General features: G+C 34.8%; 2 protein-coding genes across 2 annotated transcripts in view; one reads left to right on the top strand and one right to left on the bottom strand.

Moving 5' to 3' along the window:
* Positions 1 to 1,632: 1,632 nt before the first annotated feature.
* Positions 1,633 to 14,044, top strand: LOC102803509 (uncharacterized). Its single transcript, XM_085499430.1, has 2 exons — positions 1,633 to 1,734; positions 10,030 to 14,044. Exon 2 carries the CDS (start codon positions 10,036 to 10,038, stop codon positions 11,797 to 11,799), a length of 1,764 nt encoding a protein of 587 aa, XP_085355556.1. The 5' UTR covers positions 1,633 to 1,734; positions 10,030 to 10,035; the 3' UTR covers positions 11,800 to 14,044.
* LOC146746147 (uncharacterized) overlaps positions 13,425 to 23,564 on the bottom strand; it is a 37,068-nt gene continuing 26,928 nt past the window's right edge. The window contains exons 29-41 of the mRNA XM_085499015.1: positions 21,257 to 21,283; positions 20,304 to 20,353; positions 19,631 to 19,748; positions 19,251 to 19,348; positions 18,858 to 18,957; positions 18,616 to 18,743; positions 18,124 to 18,216; positions 17,891 to 17,954; positions 17,159 to 17,244; positions 16,772 to 16,901; positions 16,147 to 16,188; positions 15,649 to 15,849; positions 13,425 to 15,443 (exon numbers count right to left, since the gene is read on the bottom strand). Coding sequence (XP_085355141.1) covers positions 15,348 to 15,443; positions 15,649 to 15,849; positions 16,147 to 16,188; positions 16,772 to 16,901; positions 17,159 to 17,244; positions 17,891 to 17,954; positions 18,124 to 18,216; positions 18,616 to 18,743; positions 18,858 to 18,957; positions 19,251 to 19,348; positions 19,631 to 19,748; positions 20,304 to 20,353; positions 21,257 to 21,283 — 1,233 coding nt within the window. The 3' untranslated portion in view covers positions 13,425 to 15,347. The remainder of the gene's footprint in view (positions 15,444 to 15,648; positions 15,850 to 16,146; positions 16,189 to 16,771; positions 16,902 to 17,158; positions 17,245 to 17,890; positions 17,955 to 18,123; positions 18,217 to 18,615; positions 18,744 to 18,857; positions 18,958 to 19,250; positions 19,349 to 19,630; positions 19,749 to 20,303; positions 20,354 to 21,256; positions 21,284 to 23,564) is intronic.

The raw sequence follows: 23,564 nt of genomic DNA, 5'->3' as shown, positions 1-23,564 counted from the left end.
ATGCACATTTTTTTTTTTTTTTTTCTTGATTTGATTCAAAATTAAAACGGATTTAATGTTGTCTTCCATTGTTTTCTTTGAAATTTAGCAAACTGGCAGCTATTTTTATCAAAAAAAGTTAAACCACAGAACTGTTTTTCAGGCATGGTTAGACGACTTGTTCCCGTCCGTCCGTCCGTCCGTCCGTCCGTCCGTCCGTCCGTCCGTCCGTCCGTCCGTCCGTCCGTCCGTCCGTCCGTCCGTTTTCATTTCTCAGACATGCCTTGATAAGTTGCGATAAATATGTCCATTGTTTGTTCATTTGGTTGACCTTTGACCCATTTTGTCCCAAAACACACAAAACATATTTTAACATGTCAACCGTTCTTCAGTAGTCATGCCTTGACCAATTTCATTCAAACTTGGTATTGACATCACTTATAGTGGGTTACTGATTTGCCTCAAACTGTTTGGACATGATTGGTTGAATCTTGTCTTATTTATTTATGAATGGGGAAATAAAAAGTTATTCATGCTAAAGGTTTAACAATGGAACGTCATTCAAGTTATTGTTTTCTCATTGGTGCTGTTTTTATCTGACATGCTTCTCAGTTTTGTTGAAGTCAGGTTTGAACTGCTCGTTTGATTTTGAGTAGAATGAATACAAAATATCTTTTAGGTTCAGTATACAGTGAATGACAGAAAGCTGTCCACTTATTCAAAAAGCGTTTGCCACTGGGATGATGTTGAGTATATTTTTGAATTCAGTATACATCAAACGGTTAGGCCTTATTCAAAAGAATTGGATGATGTTGATGTTGAACTAACTTTTTAATAGAACTCGCGATGATGCCACAATGCCGTTTTCTGATTAGTCAATTTGAAGTTTAACAGCTATTTTGATTTATACAAATTTATATCTATGAAACGTTTATTACATCTCCAGGTTTCTGCCATTTACTGTAGATTGTATGATGTGATGAAATGAAACTTACCTTTACCTCTTATCTAATTTGTAATACTAATAATTGATAATAATTAATAATAATAAGCAGTGTAGGATGGAACGGTTACTTTTGGGCGTGTCAGACGTGTATTTAGCCTGACATGTAGGCGTGAGTGTCGCCTTCGCCGGCCGAATGACATAAGAGCTCACTGGTGTGTTGGGGTTTGGAGTACCGTAGAGGGCGCAACTCACGCGACCTTGTCAGGCTAATCTGAAAGCATAGGCCGTTTAAAACTGTTTTCATAAGAATTCGTGTTAAAGCATTATTTCATAAAAAAATAAATAGTATTCGTCGTAATTTCACAATATAAATTCGGGGCAACTATAAATGACCCGTCGTGGAAATCACATTCCGCTGGGCCCAGTCCCCCGGCGAAATTCGATCGCGAATGGCTCTTTTTAGCAACAGTGTAGTGCATTTCAACATTTTAGTAAAACACAGCATGTTTATTTAAACGTCTGGACGCCTAGATGACTATTCCCACACGTGTGGGCTAGTCAGTACACATTCCACACACTGTTTCCACTTGTATTTAATTTTGCAGATTTCATTTTTGACGCTGTATCAGCGAAAAATAGCAAAATAAAAACGTTATGAATAATTACTATTAGTGAGTTATGAGCTTACTGTAGTTGGTCACGTGATTTCGGTGAACAGCGCCATCGCTCTCATCAGCATATATTATAAGGACGATTCGGGCTGGAACCGGACGTGATTATTTCCTCTGGTAACTCTGCTAATACTGACGGTAAGTGACTACGGACTGCTGTTTTTATTGCAGTTATTGTACACCCATGGTGTGTAGCGAAGGTGCATGCATGTTTGAGAAAATTCGAGGGTTCGACATAAGGTCATATTGGAGTTAATGTCGAGGGGCGAAACCTGCGTAGAATGTCCATGGAATGTCTGAGCATGTTTACAAAATAACCGTGGTGCTGCGATATCAATGTTATTCAGTATTTTACAAAACATTACAAGTCAGCATGGCCCCACGACATAATTTACTCGACTCAATTCAACTTTATGATATTACATCACACATTGGAAAGTGCAGTATAGCAAACAATACCGAATGAAATTGGCTGAAAAATGTTACGGGGTTAGACTTGGAGGTCGTCGCACTGTTAGCTTGAATGCCCGCCGAATGACTCTGTCGTGAACGCAGAACAAACGCAGCTTCTAAATTGTAAAATTGTATCAATGTTATTGCTACCTAGATCATTAAGCTACCATTAAAACGTATCGTTGGATATTATTTTATGTCGTTATTCTTAAAACCGACATAAACGCTTCATGTTATATATTATATATTATCATTTTTTACCTCACTAAACCCATAGATGGTTAAGTTGCATAATAAAATTATTGTTATTATTATTATATATTAAGGAACTTAAAAATCTGTTGAATCAGTTAACTCTGGTTATAATATTAGAAGTACTTATTACATGTATTACAAGAACAAGGTAATAGCAAACCATACATGGATTTAGTGGCAGAGTCAAACTGTTAAAACAAGGTTCTACACACTTACTAGTAGTTTAGATTATTAAAAAAGGAAATTGGAAAATAAGGAAGAAGATGAAACCTTGGAACATTTTGTCCTTCATAGCAAATGTTTTGCATTGGAGAGAAATGAGGTAATGTGGGAGGGGGGGTCCAAAGATATTTTACTGAATAGAGGAGAAACGAACTTTACACAGATTTTAAACAAAAGAAAGAAATAATATGCCTATTTCTCGAAAACAATACACAGTCAAAAAAATACAATAGTCAAATAATTCTTTATCAGTGGCATATATTTCAGAAAAAAGTTTTTAAACTAACCAAAAACAGGGTTTGTTTTTTAGTTGTTTTCACTATTTAACATTTGACTCAATTTATTTTTTTATTTTTTTTTTATTCAATTTCTTGTTTTTTACTTTGTCATGTAATGCCACATTTGATTTGTAATTTATAAATCTCCTGTATAATTATTCAAATAGGTGAGTCATGACTCAAAATTACATTAGTGCTAAAAGATGACAGAGAATGTTGCAATTGGTGGTGGGGGGGGTGCATTAAACCATGATTTGCAAGTTAGTTTCAATTTAAATTGATATTCTAAAGAGGAAGGCAATTTCCTTGAAAGGTGATGGTTTTCATGCTGTGTATTTTCAAATTTCAATCAATATATCTTGCACACATTGTGTACTATGAGTCCCATAATGAACACCATGCTAGACGAACAACACTCTTTAAAATTGAATCAAACTTGATTTCATTGCAACTTATTTATTATTTTTGTTATTCATTGTTATTTAGGTTAACAATTTGTTTTAATCGACTTTCACGTTTCATCTAATATTTGTACAATCTGATTGTAAACATGATAAATGTGATCTGGTTACTGATAGCATAGTGGTTGTTATGGTAGACCCCAATTCAAAACCTAACTTAGGCTGAACACCAAAACTGGTTGACCCCCTACCCTGGGTGAGTATGCCTCAGGATTCTCAATGGGAAGGTCAATTCCACTGGCTGAGATTCATTCACCAACAAATGTGACTTTGGGGGAACCTTGATTAAGGAATAGCGCATTTAATTGCCTTTTCATAGAGATGGCTGCAGAGTCCTGTCATGAATATGGCTTCTGTGACAACAATGCTCTATGTGTTAGCACTAGAACATGCAATATGCACACAAAAAAGTCAGGAGAGACAACAGTGACATTCAATGCCAGAAACTGTCGTCTGGCACAAAAACAATTCAACTGTTATTTTTTATTACAAATGGCTGAGGTGGTTCTCTGGACTAAGGCATAACATTCAGAATTACCATAAGGTCCAAACAAAAATTGTTTTTTTTTGCCCTCAGCAATCTTTCCCATATACCTCGGCTATTTACAATACCCTTAGTTTTCACGAGTTTAAAAAAAAAATTATTTCAACCGACTGACCCAATTTTTCAATTTTCCGACTTGAGGGCAACATAAGTTTTTTTTTTTTACCTAATAATAAATATCCACAAAAACACTATTTGACAAATAACATTGGTTGATATGTGCTTCTACTGGAGATAGAAACAAATGGCAAATAGCAAAATACATAGAGAACTGTTTCATAGAAAGAATGAATTAAAAAATCAATAAAGTCAGCTACCTCAAGGTCATGTACATGCACTAGTAAGGCCAGACTATTATTATCCCTTGTTTCGTGAACCCGCCGAATGAACAGGAGCCAAAAATGAAATAAAAATAAAATTTTATTTCAGCGTAATTTCTGGAATAAAAAAGGTCTGGCCAAAACTAAATACCGTAATTTATTTGCACAAATGTATCAACAATCCTTTTTTAATTTTTCATTTGGTACTTTAATTATTATTTTCTTTCTCAGTTTGTCTATTTTTCACATATGTATTGCATTTTAATCAAAATCATAATAAGAATATTACACAATAAAGATTACCGGTATTATTATTAAAAAAATATTATGAAACACATGTAGTGTATTCATAACACAGAAACACATAGTTGACTGACATTACTGTCAACACATAGTTGACTGACATTACTGTCAACACATAGTTGACTGACATTACTGTCAACACATAGTTGACTGACATTACTGTCAACACATAGTTGACTGACATTACTGTCAACACATAGTTGACTGACATTACTGTCAACACATAGTTGACTGACATTACTGTCAACACATAGTTGACTGACATTACTGTCAACACTTAGTTGACTGACATTACTGTCAACACGTAGTCAGTGACTGACATTACTGTCAACACGTAGTCAGTGACTGACATTACTGTCAACACGTAGTCAGTGACTGACATTACTGTCAACACGTAGTCAGTGACTGACGTTACTGTCAACACGTAGTCGACTGACGTTACTGTCAACACGTAGTCGACTGACGTTACTGTCAACACGTAGTCGACTGACGTTACTGTCAACACATGGTTGACTGACGTTACTGTCAACACATAGTTGACTGACGTTACTGTCAACACATAGTTGACTGACGTTATTGTCAACATGTAGTTGACTGACATTACTGTCAACACGTAGTTGACTGACATTACTGTCAACACGTAGTTGACTGACGTTACTGTCAACACATAGTTGACTGACGTTACTGTCAACACATAGTTGACTGACGTTACTGTCAACACGTAGTTGACTGACGTTACTGTCAACACGTAGTTGACTGACATTACTGTCAACACATAGTTGACTGACGTTACTGTCAACACATAGTTGACTGACGTTACTGTCAACACATAGTTGACTGACGTTACTGTCAACACATAGTTGACTGACATTACTGTCAACACGTAGTTGACTGACATTACTGTCAACACGTAGTTGACTGACATTACTGTCAACACGTAGTTGACTGACATTACTGTCAACACGTAGTTGACTGACGTTACTGTCAACACATAGTTGACTGACGTTACTGTCAACACATAGTTGACTGACGTTACTGTCAACACCAATCTGATTAAAATCTGATGTAGTGTACAGGCTTTAATTATTTTGGCTATAAACTTATTTTAATTTTATTTTTTATTACTTTTGTTATTAATGCCTTTTTATTTCATTATTTTACTTTGATTTTGATTTTTTTTAATTCCGCCCTACATACATCTGATCCGACGCCTATGTAAGTCCCGTTCAAATCTCGCGCAAGTAACAGCCAATCACAGCCCCCCTTTTATACAGGCTGTCGGTTGCTTACTTTTCAGTGTAGCGATACTCTATGGGCATATATTTCTGTACATTATATTTTGCCTACTTGAATAAACCATTAATAGAAAATTGCTAGTATACATTTTAATAAAAATTTACAAAAGAAATTCCACAGCATTTTACAATTTTTATCATTACATTGAATATTTTTTTCACTTCCAACAAATGTGTACACTTCCAGATACATCTTCGCCAACCAAGGTTCGTTTATTCAGTCATCGCTTCAATTTTACATCAAACACTGAGCATAATTATCTAGAATGGAAGCAAAAAAGTAAGTAACTCGTCATGATTAGAACACTAAACAGCTATAGTAAACAATGCAAACTGATTTTAAATTGTATAACGGTCACTGACCCACAGCATAGACGCAGAAAATTGGAGCAAACAAATATTTCCTGATCAATTGCTATGTATTCCAAATAAAAAATATTTTATTCCAGTCCAAATCAGCTCAATTACTTTAATAAAGAGTTATTGTATAATGTACAAAATGTTGATACATTTTGATGAATATTTACAGCTACGGCTTCAATACCATAGCCGATTTTGGCCTGATCGTCTACAAAACATAACCCGTCTCCAGGGCAAGCGACTGGAAAAAGACACCGGTGTTCGGTCGAACCGGTGGAAACAAAATCGTCACTCCAAGAATAACTACGCAAAATAACAATCTAAACTCGAACCATTCGAGCCACAATATAAACTTAAAAAAATTACTTTCGTTGCATTTGACAATGATAAACTTACCGAAAAGCAGTGTTTTTCTCGGTCGCTGACGTTGGTATAATTCGCCATTTTATTTGAGTGTGTTCGCCACCCGACTCTGCCATGTGACGTCATCATGTGCTCTATAGAAAGAGGTCTGTGATTCGTTGACTAAAATCGTCGATAGTGGGTCTCGTTGAAATCTCGTTAAATAGGCATCGGGTCAGATGTATGTAGGGCGGAATTAAAAAATCACAAAATCAAAATCAAAGTTAAAATAATAAAATAAAAAGGCATTAATAACAAAAGTAATAAAAAATAAAATTAAAATAGGTTTATATAGCCAAAATAACTAAAGCCCATACACTACATCAGATTTTAATCAGATTGTGTCAACACGTAGTTGACTGACATTACTGTCAACACGTATTTGACTGACGTTACTGTCAACACATAGTTGACTGACGTTACTGTCAACACATAGTTGACTGACGTTACTGTCAACACATAGTTGACTGACGTTACTGTCAACTCACTGTTGGAATAACATTATGACCTGTTATTATTGGTCATGTGACAGTTTAGTAATAGTTGATCACATAACTTTAACGAAAGTCAGAAACACACACGGAATCGGAAATAATGTAATAACTATAATTTTATAAAGCATTTATAATGTATTCATAACAACATACAATTATTTAAACCCAGGGCACACTTAGGTCATTTGAGTAAGTGCATGACAGAGCAAATATAGTACTGTTTATTATCATGCGACAAGGTTGCACCATGTTGTAAGTGTAACTATGCTAGACAACGCTATATTTATTATTATATTATAGCATTGTCAATACCAGCAAATTTTATGATGTCACTGCCACAAATTATTCGCGATAATGTATTGCATCATTGAGCATCAAGGCCCTGTATCATGCATAGGAATAGAATGTTGAGTTCGGAAAACAAATAAACAGACGGGCATTTAGTAATATTGGTAATTATGGGGTGAAAACGATTAAAATCAAATCTGAAAATAAATAACTCTGAGCTATATGAAAAATAATTACTTGTTTTTATTTTACATGAAAAATATCATTCCTGCCATAACAACAAACACAAATAGTCTACTGGCCAATCCCAACTTTGCGAGAAACACCCGGTACCGATGCTCAATGCGTAAATAAACGTAGCTCACCAAAGGCAAACACGATGGCCCGTTTTATCAATGTCGACGAATCCCAGTTAAATGTGATCGAAAATGCAAGAAATGACAAAAATACTTCACAGCAGACTAAATGGGAGTACGTGTTATGCCACGAATTTTGAAGACCTTCCTGCAGTTGAGTGTAGTCACGATTCTGTTAAATGTTTTCGGTTGTTTCTTCCAAATTATCTTAGTTTTAACGTGTGAAAATTCACTGGCATTGACAATGCAACAAAATATATACTTCTTGGTGGTTCATAATGTCGTGCAAAGTGTGCTTTTGTTCATTTTGTGCCACCAGAGAGTACATTATTGTTTAACCATTAGTTGTATCGATATTGAATGCAGAATTTGGTTATCAAGATGAAGTATGGCAATCGCAACTCAAAAATTTAAAATGAGGAATTACTCCAAAAACAAATCGAAAAAAATGTATGAATGATATTTATCAGATATAAGATATTTCCATACCTCCTCTGCAAATGAATTTCTTTCTTCAAAAAGTGTACCAAAATGTCGTTCATACTGTAGTCCAGAGTTGTTGATTTCTTTTTGTAGAGTGAAACATAAAAATAGTCTGCTCTCGATTTGTGCCCTGAATTCCCCACTTCCTTCAAAGAGTTGTTTAGCCCTCAATATGAGCCATAAATTATACCAACATGCATGCAGATATGCTGCCCCCAATATGTGCCTGAATCATACATTTCTTTGTATTCAAAATTAATTATGACAATGCATGTTCATACTGAAACAAACTTTGATAAAAGAAAAAGATTTTATAACAAAGGGCAAGGTCACCAGAGTTGTACTATGTTCTCGTTTCTGAAAAGATGGAAAACAGTCGGTTAGTGTGGGGGCTGCATTCTATATTAGAACAAATGAATTTGAAATGAGACCCCCATCCGTGCCTCAATGATTTGCCTATCTGTACTATCTGTACTGCTCCCAAATTGAACATAGAGAACTTGCTTTGACAGTTCTGTAAGAATGTCATGATTCACAAATCTCAAGTACTCCTCAACACTACCTGATTCAATTACCCATCTCGAATCAACAAACAAACTCAGTGGAGAATGTTTCGAAGACGACACACTAAGTTTTTCTGGTGTGTCTCCATCCTCGCTGTCAATATCCTCAGTCATATTTTGCTCACTGTCTGACTCAGCTCCATAATACGACCTTCGCTTTCATGTCAGGTACTCATTCCTATTTTTGCGTATTGATATGTTCCCCTTTTCTCTTCATATTCGTCTTGCCTATTCAATGCGTTGCGAGGTGTGAGCTCCGGTACACGTTCATGTGTATTGTTTCCATTGGTTCTTATGCAAATTAAAAATGTTGTGTTTTCCACTAATCAACTGTTTATATCTGTTGTGATAAGTTCTTTAGTGTTCAGTTTCCTGTGACATTTTCAGACTTGCCAAAAAACCCTGATTTTAGATGTCTTTGTGGGTGAATATTGACATGAATACAGTAGGCATTAACTTTAACTACAAGTACGTCGTTAAGGTATACGGTGCTATGTACCATACATGGTACAAGTTTATTTTCTTGATCCAAATTTCTTAATCTGCGCCAGTATGGACACAGACCTGTTGTATACAGAGCTTGGACTACAACCAGACACTTCAGTTGGAGTGCTAACGAGCGAGTAACTCTGTTTATTTCTCAACGGGAAAACAGAACCAACATGGCGGGGAAAACACAACGAGAGAACAGAGCATGCGTAGCAAAATGTAAAGCGAACACAAGAGGGCGTTAACATGATCGTAAATACAATAAACACACATAGTGGCGCTGGAATTTCTTATGAGTATATATATTTATTGTTGATCTGATCCTAACATTTTAGGAAATTAATATCATAATATATTAAATATTATGTATTTTGCAATGTTTCAGAAAAATATGCATGACATAATCTATATGCAAGTTATAAAAGCTACAAAAAACCCACTGTTGGTATTGATGTGCACTGCTATCATAGTGAAATCAACCAACTTGTGTAGGGAAGGTCCATAGACGGATATGCTTACTAGTGAATAGCTAGTTCGCTCATGGGTTAGTTCTCTTAAATGATAAAAAGAAGCTGGTCTATCTATCAATGTACAATTGTGACATTCATCTATTGATATTGTTGAAAAGCTTCAGATACCTGTTCTGCATAATGTGCTGCTTTAATTTTTTTTAGCTGCTTCATTCTCTGTTTGAGATGTAAAATAGTCAAATGAAATACTCGCGCCATTTAGTTCCCAATTATGTGCATAGCAACAGGCAGCAACAAGAATTGTTTTTTAGTACAACAGATGTTTTTTTTTTTCAAAAACAATTAACACATACAAACACAGGTGTTTATATTCTAACAGTAACTTCATTATTTGCAGGTTATAATGGAGAATGATTTCCTCAAGTGTGCAGTTTGCCTTGATGTGTACAATGAACCAAGACTCCTTCCATGTGGACATACATTCTGCTTTCAGTGCATCCAAAACATAAGAAAACACAATGAAGACCAACTGAAATGTGCTCTGTGTCGAGCCAAACATATTATACCTCTCCAAGGGATAGAAGCATTCTTACCAAATTATTATATTCTAAGTGCTGTTGAAATAAAAAAGAATGGCAGTTGTGGGGTCAAACTGGCCAAATCTTCTACTTGCTTCATCTTACCTGTGCTGTCTTCCGTGTACTGCACCTCCCATGAACAATCTCAGATGAAACTGTTTTGTCAAGAGTGTAATTCTCCTATCTGCTTACAGTGTGTGACAATAAATGAGAAACATTGTAGTCATAAGTTTATGTGTTTACCTGGTATCATTGAAAAACGCAGAGCTGATATCAAAACACTGATGTTAAGGGTAGTGTCTGTACAGGAAGATTTCAAAGATATGGTAACAAAGAAAGAAGAACTGCTTATAGGTGATACTGATGAAAACTTGCGAGACTTAGTGGAGATTTCAAAATCTGAATTGTCAAGTACAGAATGGTCTTCTTCTTGGATCCTTAAAGTTGAAGAAGCTTTATCATTAGCACAATCACTTTTGGATGATAAAGATGATATTTCCTTTCTTATTCAAGAGGAAAATGTTTATTGTAATTTGTTAACAGTTTTACAGGAGAAATTTACAAGTGTAACTTTAGATATTTGGTCATCTTCAGTGGAGCACCAAATTGAGGTCCAAGTTCAAACAACTGATCAAAGTATTCCACTTACAGTGTATGATAATGGATCCTGGCAGATGCTTCAAATGGACCAAAATGAAGTGTTAGAAAGTAGCATTGCCACTGAATCAACCCAGAATCCAGAATCAACATTTTCTATGGATAGGCAAATTCCTCAGCTTCAGTGTGACATGCAATTCCATCGTCCCTGTGGACTAGCAGCATCTCAACAAGGATGTATGTTTGTAGCAGATTCTGATAGAAGCATGATTTACCAATATGCTGGTTTACATGGACGTGCACATGTCTTCCATCTACCTGGAATTACAGAAGCGTGCCAACCAGCTGGTATCTGTGTCACTCAAAATAACATTCTTTACATTGCCGATGCTGCCAATAGTTGTATTATTATCTATGATGTTAACCAAAGACGATTGATTAGACAGATTGGCATGGATGTACTTGACACACCCTTTGATGTTTCAGTTTTGCCAGATGGTCGAATTTGCGCTCTAGACTGGAGTTGCCATTGTGTGAAAATATTTACGCAATATGGCAGTCATGTAGGAACTTTTGGTTCATATGGGGACGGTGCTGGAGAATTTAAATTCCCATGGAGCATAGCAGTAAATAGCCAAGATCAACTCATCATTACCGACAATGACAACCACAGAGTGCAGGTTCTTGACTCGTTTGGACAGTTTCTTTATCAGTTTGGATCACGTGGGAGAGAAAATGGAGAGCTTGAAAATCCTAAAGGTGTTGCTATAGACGGAAATGACAATATTTATGTCTGTAGCCAGTCAGCAATTCAATTGTTCTCACCACAGGGTGTATTTCTTCAAAACATCATTTCACGTAGAGATAATTCTCGCATATCTCCACATGCTGCCACAGTTTTTACTTCACTTAATAGGAATTCTCTAGCAGTGTCTGACATTCATAGTAAAACTGTTAGAATTTTTCCATTGGGATTCAATTTTGAGAGTTGAACCATAATTCATGCCATCCCGAATTGTTTTGTTACATTGTATGCCACTTTTTAGCTACGCTGTCAACTTTGTCGAGCGGAGCTTATCATACGAGTGATTGTCCGTCGTCGTCCATCCTCCTGTGTCTGTCGTCTGTGTCAATGTTTTACTTTTTCGACTTCTTCTTGAAAACTACAAGCCTGAATGCTTTGATACTTGGTGTATATGCATTGCTAACAGCGGAGCTATTTCAGCCGAGAGGCTGCTTGTTTATATAATGTAACAACATTTTATCAATGTGTTGATGTATACGTCAGTACATATAATATGGATTACAGGCATGTTATTGTAGGCATATTGCAGATAAAAGTTGCAGTTTTCATGCAACCAGTATGGGGCATGGTAGTTGAATCCCACATTAGTATGTTGTGAGGCACACTGCACGAGACTGAGCAGGTAAATTGTTGTGGGCATACTGGATTTGAGTTCATATTCCCAGCAAGAGACAGGGCAGTTTAATTTCAGAATGGCAGTTGTGTGCGCACTGGAAATACAATTGTCTGTTTTCATGGGACCCGCCAGTTAAAATCCAAGGATAACACATGGGAATACAGCATGTACAAGTGGTGGGGATTCGTGTGTCTCGTTGTTCACCAGGTGCAAGTTCAGTTTTGGCATTATTACCCCTAACACAGACCATTTGCACAGCCTCAATGTGTGTACATGCGTCCTCACTCGGATTTTTCACATATCTATTCTATTGTCTTCTATGTGTGGAGGTTGTCTATTATATTACTACAATAATACTATCGAAAATTGAGGAAAGGGAAATGGCGGGGGGGGGGGGGTCTGTTGTAGGTACAGTAATTGTAATCCAATATCACCCCCCAATCGATGTATAACTGAGGTAAATATAATGTTTACATTTGAACGTATATTCGGAAAATTGCCTAAAATCATTGAGTTAAACCTAGTTTCTCAATCCTCAACGTGGGAAACTCGGTACTTTAGTACTATGCTTCCATGGCCTATAACCTTGAACCACAGTTGGACATGCATCCAGGCCAGGTGGCGGTACTAGTACTTTGCTATTCTAATGTCAATCAATCATCAAAATGTTCTACACTGGAATTTTTCTCCTTAATGGATTTTGTTACCATAGTACCATGCTTTTAAACTTCCTGATTGGTTATACCGTAGTAATACTTCGACTGTTTACAGTTGTAGGTGCTTTTTTGCGACCTCATCGCCTGTTGCGCGTTGTCAGTGTTCGTGTGTTACGTAACTCATTTTGTAAAGCAGAACAATTGGCCACTTGAGTTACGTACGTATTATAATGAACTATATGTTGCAATTAACCAGCAATACGTTCAGTAGAGTGACAAGGTTTGTCGGTATGGAAAAGGTTGTTGAAAAAAGTCTCATTTTTAAACGGTGAAGGGAAAGTTGTACTAATCATATGGATTATCTGAAAATAACCTCGTTTAGAAAGTAATTTCCCCTTACACGGGTAATGCTTGGAACAAACGCTAGTAAATGATACTTTTGGGCTAAAGAAAGATAAATATTCTAGTAAATGCTTAACAAAAACTGTTCACTGTTGAAGGTTAGCGAATTATAGAAAAATAGAAACGAGCCAAAAAGTAATAGTTACAATAATTAAATATTTAGTTTTTACATTATTTATATACGGATTTGGCAATTTCTAAAAAAAAATCCACTTCATTGTATATTGGAAAAGAATACATGTGAGTAACAAGATCTACGTGTGCATCTCCAAATTGTACACAAGTTCAAAGTTCGTGTCTTAAGGTTGCATAAGAAAACTCGCATTTTATGTTTCATAGAACGTAACTCAAATACTCTACTTGCACTGGTTACTTTCTCTCCTCACTGACTGATAAATATAGCACACAGCTGATCTGACTATGCTAATGTCGAACAAGAACGCTATTACGCGCTTTCAAATGGCCACAGCTGTGAAAGTACCAACACCCCAATCTTAATAGTTCCAATATACTTGCATACTTGATAAGCAAAATCATTGCAGTCTTTCGAGACGTCAGTAGCTGAATTGTAGTCTATATCCTGGCTACATTGAACTGTCTATTAAAGCAGTTTGATGCACACATGCGATTGAATTTGAAACACCATGTTTTTTAGGTTTATATTTTTATAGTAGAAACACAATATTTTTGAATGATATTTTATATTTAAACAGACTTTTCTACTGAATAAATCTACTATCGAATTTCTTTCAGAGCGATCTTGTTCTATGATTACCAGTACATGTGAAATTCATCTTATCATTAATCGTAATGTCCCAGTAGCTTTGGGTTATGGGAATACTTCTGTTGTATTCAACTCAAAGCCCGACACTACACTACACTAGGTTTGCCAATGAACAGATGGTCTTAACAATTGTAAACATGTGTAGGCGAGTTTATGATAAGCCCCTGCGAGTATCATTGACTTGAAAGACTGGTCATATAAAGTGAAAAGTCAAAAAATATATGTATAAAAACAATTATTACAAAGCATAATCTAATATCTGTGCATTCAGACAAAAGTTTGCTGAAAATACATGGCCTTGCACGGGTCGAGAATATTTTCCTAAATCAGCTTTGGCAAATACGTTTGGAATAATACTAAAACTCCTAATAATGGTGAAGTGAAACATCCTCAAAAGAGGAAATGTTATAACTACCACCCAGTCCACCTCGCATTTAATTCGACATTGTGCATTGCCTGGAGGTTTAAAAAGTTAATAATTTTGAAATATAAGGTTTATGTAAAACTGTACAGAGCTTCAATATATGTACAAAGTATGATTTGTAAAATCCTGACCATCAACTCTGGTAGAAGAAACATCAGAATTTTAAAAAAAGAGGAAGGGAAAGATAAAAAAGTACTGTCGATATCAAAATTATCATCAAAGATCAATTTATAAAATTACAAATTTAACTTTAAGTACACTTAATTGTTTGCAAAGCTTGGAAAAATGCATAGCACATTATACTACATTCTTTATATAACTTTTCGAAATAATAGGCGAGTACAAACCGAACTGTGCCTGTGCACATATGATCGTTTTCCCATACATAGTAGCCAATGTTAGAGAGCTGATCAAAGAAGATTACCTACAAAAAGCAGTTACCATGACAATTGTCCTCTAGGCGTGACCTATATTTGTTTGAAATAATTTTGACACAGATTGTTATAATCAAATCGCCGTCTTTAGTCTCCCATGCTCACATTTGATAAAATATGTGGTACAGTTATTAAGTTTGTAAAATGAAAAATATATTACATAGAATACAAGGTTGTGATACTGAATGACGCATTGAAGATTACTATAAAATATGTACACATGATGGATATGGAATATCGAATTTGTGTTCAAGGAATAAGGTAGTTTAATAATCAAATATCATACGATCAATCATTTTGCTCTGTCTGATGATTTACAACACATTTCATTAAATGCTATATTTGAACCATTACAGGTGCATACGTTTCATTTGACAATGTGTCCACACAATTCGTAACATTAACATTTGTTAATGCTTTCATACTCTACTTTCGGTAAGATCTTCATTCTCCAAGTCTTCTGAGCTATATCTTGGGATTTCCATGTGGTTTCTTGTATGTTTACTCCGCTTTGCCTGTGAATATATGTCAGCATATTCCATAATTAATTATTATAGTAATTACTAATAGTACCAGGAGACCAAACTTGCGGAATTTGAAAGACTCATTAATCACTGAACTTGTATCAACAACAATCATTACATCGCTTGATATTTGTACAATCTATAAATATAATTATTTTAATGTACAAAATATGAGTGTTGATATATCAAAACCTACCACTACATATAAGCCATGCATGCCATCCTTCGATGTAGATCTTCTATGTTTTGCTTCATACTTCTGTATTTTCTTTCTTTCCACTTCTTCTTTGGCTTGCTTCAGTAAATCCATTCTTTGTTGCTCCATTTTCTTCAAGTCCTCCCAAGCATCCTGCCACTCTAGCCCAGCACACAAGCGAACACGAAGTGCAATGATAAGCTGAAATTTAAAGCGAACTTTAGTGTGAGCAGAGTGCCGGAGGGTAAGTGTTCTTAGGTAATTTGTAATACGCCACGTGAATGAAGGAAAGAGTAAGAAAAGAGCTAAACAAAATTAATGTTGCTAACGATTCTTAGCATATTAGTCTAAGGGTTAGATGGAGGTGTCTGATCTCAAAGTGTTCATCTGCAAAGCAGTAGCTTGTGTATTCAGTGCTTTGAAATTCAGAAAATTTGGAATACAACAACAGATGAATAGTTTAAAAAGCAGTGCGCATATGCTTAGTGTTGTTCTTACCTCCTCATTAAATACGCAGTAGCTTAAAAAGACGATAGAAGCCTGGAAAATATAAAATATTTGTTGGTGAAAGAGCATTCATAAGTTGAGCTAACATCGGCTACTGTGTACGATGTTATGTATCCTAGACCCAGTCTCAAAAAACTCTGTGTATAAGATAAATGTTTGCGGATAGTGCAAATGCTACTTGTATTGCTAGTAATTGTAAGTTGCCTTGTTTGTCTTTCATATGTCTGTATTGAAATTGCCCTCACGATATGTGAAACAACACTCCCAGTTAACAAGATAAAATATAGAATGTGTAAACATGACGTTGTTTTGTCGCGAAAATAAGAAACATTAGAAGTGTAGATATCATGCCCTTATTTGTCACCACATTCATTGAGAAACTCGCCTACAAAGTAACTGACCCACAGGGGCAATACAGCCTCCTAACTTAGTGAGTTTATTGTTACGTATTATAAAAGGCGATCTTAAATTCATATTTTGGTAATTTCTAATATCTACAATCTTAACTTAATTTGGATGCAACGTTGGTATATCATATCGTGACTGAGTTTTAAAATTCCATTTTTGTTCAGGATTTCCAGAGACGTTTGAACTTGAAAACTGTAATCTTACTTACCTCAAAGAAAATAAGAAAGGCAAAGAAATAACTGATAATTTCGAGATCCATTCTTGAAGTAGATCCTATACCAACAATCCAACTCAACGTGAATAACAGAAACACGATAATAAGTGAACGAATGTCGACCCTATGAAACAGATAAATAAAGTGTTAAATTTCAACATCAATCAAATTGTATAAAAGAGGTCACTGGCTGAATAAGAACTATCACAGAAATAAACCATGGCAATTACTAGTAAGTGAAAACTCCGATTAGACTCATGCGATGATTAACAATTACTTTCATGGAACACTATAGATTAACAGAGAGTTATTTACGACGTTAATTGCAATTTACATTCCACTGTATACTGACATATCACTCGTAATATAACATTCACATACCAAGTTTTCTTGTACTCAATAAGTTGACTCTTAGTTTTGTGTTTAGACAACAACCGATACGCCATTACAAGAAAAACTATCGTTGCCTGAAAATGTAAATAATATAAATCATTAGCTTAGAATGGTAAATGGTTTGAAGTCCCGGATGTACAAACTAATGTATGTGTTCATGTCTTGCCTTGTCCTTTGTCATGTTTGTCAAGATATTGTAATATATAATAAATGATTACAATATGGCTGAATGATACTAAGACAAAACTCGTAAGAAATTGTTACACATATGAAGAATTTCGACGACACTTTAAGAAAAAAATTCAGATAAATAAAAAATAAAACGTATGATAACACTCTAAACATACATTGTTCAATCAAAATATTAGTTGTCCATAACTTGGTGCTATCAATGGATGTATACACAGAAAACGGAACCTCAATACGTTGGTCAGAAAATGCATATAACTTGAATACAATCACCATACTTTCATTTTTAAACAAAAAAAATACAACTCTTTAGGGAAATGATTAGAAAAGCATTACGTAGTTGACAGGCAGTAGCCACAACAAGGCTCGTGGACATCGTGAATTTAAAATATTCGTACTGACAAAGAAATAACACGATGTAAGTGAGGCAATGATTTCAAATGTGAAATAAAAATTACCTATGGGTCACATTCAACACGAATGTATATGGTAAACCATATGCTGAAACATACGTGCACTTAGCTTACTCACCGTAAACAACACTAATGCTGGTAAAATCACGGCTAGTGAGAGTGTACCAGTTACGACCCAGCATCTGTAATATAATCGATACATGATCAAAATGTTCTTGTTAAAAAGCTATGATATAAAACAAGTGATACTCGCTATGATTGACGAAAAATCTATTCTGTTTGTGTTTTGGAATATGGACAAAGATGCAATACAATAACACTCAGGTAATACTGAACTTATAGTTTACGTACTGTTTGGCATTTCTGTATTCGATACCACTCCCAACAGCAAAGACAGTAACAAACACAACAGGAACAAGCCATCCCGCAACAAGATAAGCAACTCTGAAAGACAATAATGTATCGTAATATATACCATGAATTTGTTTGTCTCGACTAATGAACGCAGTCTGTTGAGGACAATTGAGCGAACACAACACAAATTGGAATAATTCGGTTTTTGCAGTCACGTTATTGAACCCCTGATTAAAACAAACTCTATTATTTCAAATTCATTCATTCATTCATTTATTATTTCAAATTCATTCATTCATCCATTTATTATTTCAAATTCATTCATTCATTCATTCATTTATTATTTCAAATTCATTCATTCTTCCATTTATCGATTCAAATTCATTCATTCTCATAAAATGTTTATTCATAATATAACTATGATATTCTAGTTCTGAAAAATTGGCACTGAATATAATATTCAATAATGTTCAGCATTTTTCCACATACCTAGTTCGTAAACCCTTATATATAAATGACTTCATTCTGAGGAACAGATGTATGGCATCTATCAGTATCCAAGAACAACAGCACAAAAACAATGCATGAATTCCCGTAGCGATAAATTTACACGATACCTGTCAACACAAAATACATATGCAACATTTGTAATATTCCACTGTAAAACGTAATACAAGATTACTATAACAATACGTGAATAGTTTAGTCGATATTTTTTTAGCGAAACTTACACTTTTTTCTTCAACTAGAAGAGCAACAAAGACGAAAGATATCCAGAGTAAGAGTGATGATGACATATTCTTCAAGACGAAGTAATAATCACTGCGTAACCTACATACGTAAAATTGATATGACATATAACTGTGGAATCATTAGTCTGATTACACGATTACATAATAATACATTAATTACATGCTAATGTATATATTACATGTTAATACATTGATAACATACTGATACAATATTTACATACTATTACATGATTTTATACTATACATACTTATACATTGATTACATACTAATGACCAATTATATTATTACGTTATATTGCATGAATACTTACGATAACATAACATTACATATTATTGCGTACATAATTACATACATATATATAAAATAGTTACCCAGATAAAAGTAGAAGTGCGCTTGTTACGCAGTGGAGAAATATGCCGATTCCAAGAGCAATTTTAATAAACCATAACTGAGTGTTTTGTGAGTACAGCTGTAAAAGATAACAGTGTAGCATTAATATGCCTTATGTTTAAAGCGCGACAGTCGTCGTGCTGCGTTTTGTTCGATATGGGACTCATAGCGACGTATACAACGCGTGTAAAATACATTGTTTATTTACATGAAATTCGAACACGCGCTGCGCGACGACCACCGCGCTTTAAATCGCGCGCAACCGATAAGAACGCGCTTTCTTATATAGAGTCTGCGAGATGCATTATTATTTGGTCAGATGTAAAACAGCATTAGTACGTTAAAAGCGATGGTTTATTACCTCATCTGTATATATCTCCATGACAACGCTAAACTCCGTGAGGTGATCACACTGACAAACTGTGAAGTTTTCATCGTAATCAGTGAATAGTTCCCAGCATCCATCTTTACTCCATATTCTGGAAACCAATCAAATTATAAAATAATAATATACACTATTCATCATAGGCTCATGTACGATATTATATTTGTAGTAAGTATTTTGAATGATATGTATGCGATCAACGTCACAGTTGGACTTTGCTGGAACGTCATGTTAAAATTTCAAAATTTTAAACGTTCAAATAAAGTTTAGATGACTAGTTTCAGTTACATTGTCCATGTAGATAGACATGAACATATAAATATAATATGAGGTTATTACGAGGATACCTCGAAGTATGCTTGAAGACAGTACAACGGGAATATCGACCGACGCGCAGAGGAGGTCGATGCGACGGCCTACTGTCTGATTGCATACTTTGAGGTGTCCTCGTAATAACCTTGTTATTATACAACTTTTCCTTCCAACGATACATCATGGGAATGCCGAAATCCAAAACGTTCGCATTTTTTATATGGTAGGATGAAAATACCCTGTAAAATACCGCAAAATTACGGCACGACAGATGTATAATAATGATGGTTATTGACATTTCACGACAACATCGTGATTCTGAAGCTATGTAACTTACCCATTGGTGTGTCCATATACCATAAATCCACACACAGGTTTAGTACCAGGCTGTTATGTAAAAAAAATCGATATTAACAAACTGTAAATCATTTATTAACTTAGGCCTATTATACAAATGTCCCAAAAACCTTTGGATCTATCACATGTCTTAATAAATGTCACACAACCACTAACACAAATTTCCATAAGCGACAGTGTCTGATATCACTAATTGAACACGTTTGTTGAGCCGAATTTCCACAAGGTCAGTAAACATCGAACTTTTCTAGCCTGACAGAGACTGGCTCAATTAAGAAGGAGCAGTTTTATTGTCACTACTGTGGCGTCAAACAATACACGAGTCTATAGTCGCATCAACGTCAATTGGTAACATTCTGTGTTATGTATATAACATATATGTATATTCTGTATATACATATAAGCAAATTAGGTACATGTAATATATATGGCGATGGAATTAAAACTGTTCTCATCCAGTCGAACATTAGATCCCTGGGACAACCCTGAATGCATGATAGATTCTGCTGCCAGGAGCTCCAGACCATTCGAGGAACTAAGATGCAAAAATGGATATCTCTTTCAGACAATTTTGCGAAAATTGTATATGTATATTCTTAGACTATAGTTCTTTTTTATATGGATAAGTAAAGTAATGAATGCTGAAACTATAGACCCGGTTCCAGACACATTAAAAAGTATCTAACTTGGAGGCAAAAATATATATAGGAACAAAACCTCAATTCTGATGATTATCACTTGTAACACTATACAAAGCAAAGTCTGGGAACAGTGTGTGACGTTTACATGTGGTCGCCGGTTGCTCACATAAACCGTGGGTTCTGTTATAATAGCAACCAAACACAACTTAATAATGGCCACAAAACACGATAAGTGGAACACACGAAGGAATACTGTTTGGAAAATGTGAAGAAGTTTTCCCTGTATTCTTACCTCCCTGTGATAGAATTTCATAGTAATAGGAGTAGTGAACCTTGTTGTTCGTCTGATATTTTCTGGATACAAAGTGGCAGACAACACATCAGAGTTGACCTTGTTTGCAACTGCATTTGTACGGTAGGTACCCATCCACTTCTTTACAACTATCCTATAGACAAAAGTGAAAATTAGGTTGTATTAATTGTAGCATACTACAATGTATGCCGTGTATAATGGTTGTAACCCAACCATGTAAGTTCATGAAAATGAACGTGCTTCCACATCTAGTGAGATAGTAATGTATATACACTTTCAACTTAATAAGGTAATCGTTAAAAAGCAGATTAAGGCTAAAGTTATGTTTTCAAATTAACTTTATAACATATATGCAATATGTAAACGTTTTGTGGATCCAATACTAACTATATCATTGCAAGAAATTGCCAATTAATAACAAAGTAGTTCAAATTCACGATGGGTTTCAGTCATTATCACTAAATACGAAATATAAACAGGATCAATATACTCACTCTTTCTCTACGAATGTCGGTGGAAGTATATCGGCAAGTGAACGGTAAACCACTGTAACCAGAACAGGCATCTTGTCTGAAATTTGTTTGATTAAAAATAGGTTTAATAGATAATAGTGCGATGAATTCATTGGAAACGAACGCGAATGTCATGTGGTATAATTACGATATAAAATATTCATCAAGCACCACAAAGAACGACTGATATTAACGCATGTTACCACTGGAAAGGATAAACAGTTTACGCTGAGAAAACGATATAACGTTATACAAGTTGCAGTCTAATAACAGTCATGAAGTTTATACAAAAATAAACAGTCTTAAGACTAGTTTTCTCGCTAAAATTAGTGACATATTTTGTTCACAGTTATCCATCAGTTTTTGGTGCGAGTGACACTATTGTAAATTGGCTTTACTACGATTGCTATACTCGAAAGAGGATATGAGGAAAAAAAACAGTTCTCAACGATTGCAAAGATCAATATTTAGACAATTGTTAAGCATGGCCATATAACACTACTCTCACAATAATAATGTTTTACCTATGTCACTTGATATCATTGCGTCTGGAGGAACGTATATAAAACTTTCATTTCCTCCCATGCTGCCCACACTTCGTCTTCTACGAGAAGGTAATAGTTCACTGGGATAGTCAAACACTTTGTCGCTAGTAGAATTTATCTGATATGCCTCAAATACTAGAACAAAATATTTAAAAATATTCATTAGAATAGAAAACATAATTAATCATCTTCCAAATTGCAAAAAAATGAATGGTGAATATAATAATGTTGAATAATTACTAATTTAGGAACGTTATGTCACTAAAGTACAACGAATATCACACCAAATTACTATTTTATATTCGCAATGTATGAGGGAATGTATAAGTTCAAAAATACAAAACAACCAAGAGACCAACTGTCAAGGTACCTTGGACTCAAATGATCGCCGAGATATCGCTAACTTTCAAATAGTGTTTCATTATCTTACGTCGCCACGCCCACTGTTGCAAATTACACGCTTATGCAGGTCAGGGGACAACATACAAAATGACAGAAGAGAATGAAAAATTATTTTAGATGCAATACGGTATCGTATCTCGCTATCAACAAAATCTCGGCGGCAAACAACAAACAAACAAATAAACAACAGTACTGAAAATTCATTCAACTATTCAATTCAGTAACGGAATAATACATGTGTCTGAACAACCTATTTCCCATAGATTTACGTAAAACATACTATATATAATAATAATAATAACATTACGACATTAAACATAATATTTATATATGGTCGACATACCTATGTTGTTAGTTTCAATGGATAGTTCCTTCACTGATGACCAATTAGTGTATACGTATATATCATCAATAAATCGTTTTAAACCGAGTACAATATCGTCAGCACCACGTGATGGACCTTTATTCTATAGATATAGTACATAAATCAAGTTTATTCAAATTTTATTTAATTTAGTATCTCTAATATATGAAATAGCATGAGCAGATATGAATAGAATTATGGGATATGACATCCAATATACTGGACACATTTGTCACATAATTCGAAACAAAGATGAAATGTAAATTTGATTACTTTCTATGAATCCAAAGATTCTCTGGTAACCTTTCTATTGGTTTATTAGAATAAACCCGTAATGAAAGTATGGAAATAATGATATATGGTCATTATTTTTCCTGAACATCGTTGAACTCCACGCAACTAATATATAATAATAATATAACTAATATATACATTGTTTTAAATAGAAATTGCGACTATACTTG

This window comes from Saccoglossus kowalevskii, chromosome 5 (genome assembly GCF_978046115.1).
Source record: "Saccoglossus kowalevskii chromosome 5, keSacKowa6.1, whole genome shotgun sequence".
Taxonomy (NCBI): domain Eukaryota; kingdom Metazoa; phylum Hemichordata; class Enteropneusta; family Harrimaniidae; genus Saccoglossus; species Saccoglossus kowalevskii.
This window is presented reverse-complemented; position numbering and strand designations above follow the sequence as displayed.

Coding starts and splice junctions, on each gene's coding strand:
- LOC102803509 (XM_085499430.1), top strand. CDS start 10,036: ATGGAGAATGATTTCCTCAAGTGTGCAGTTTGCCTTGATGTGTACAAT.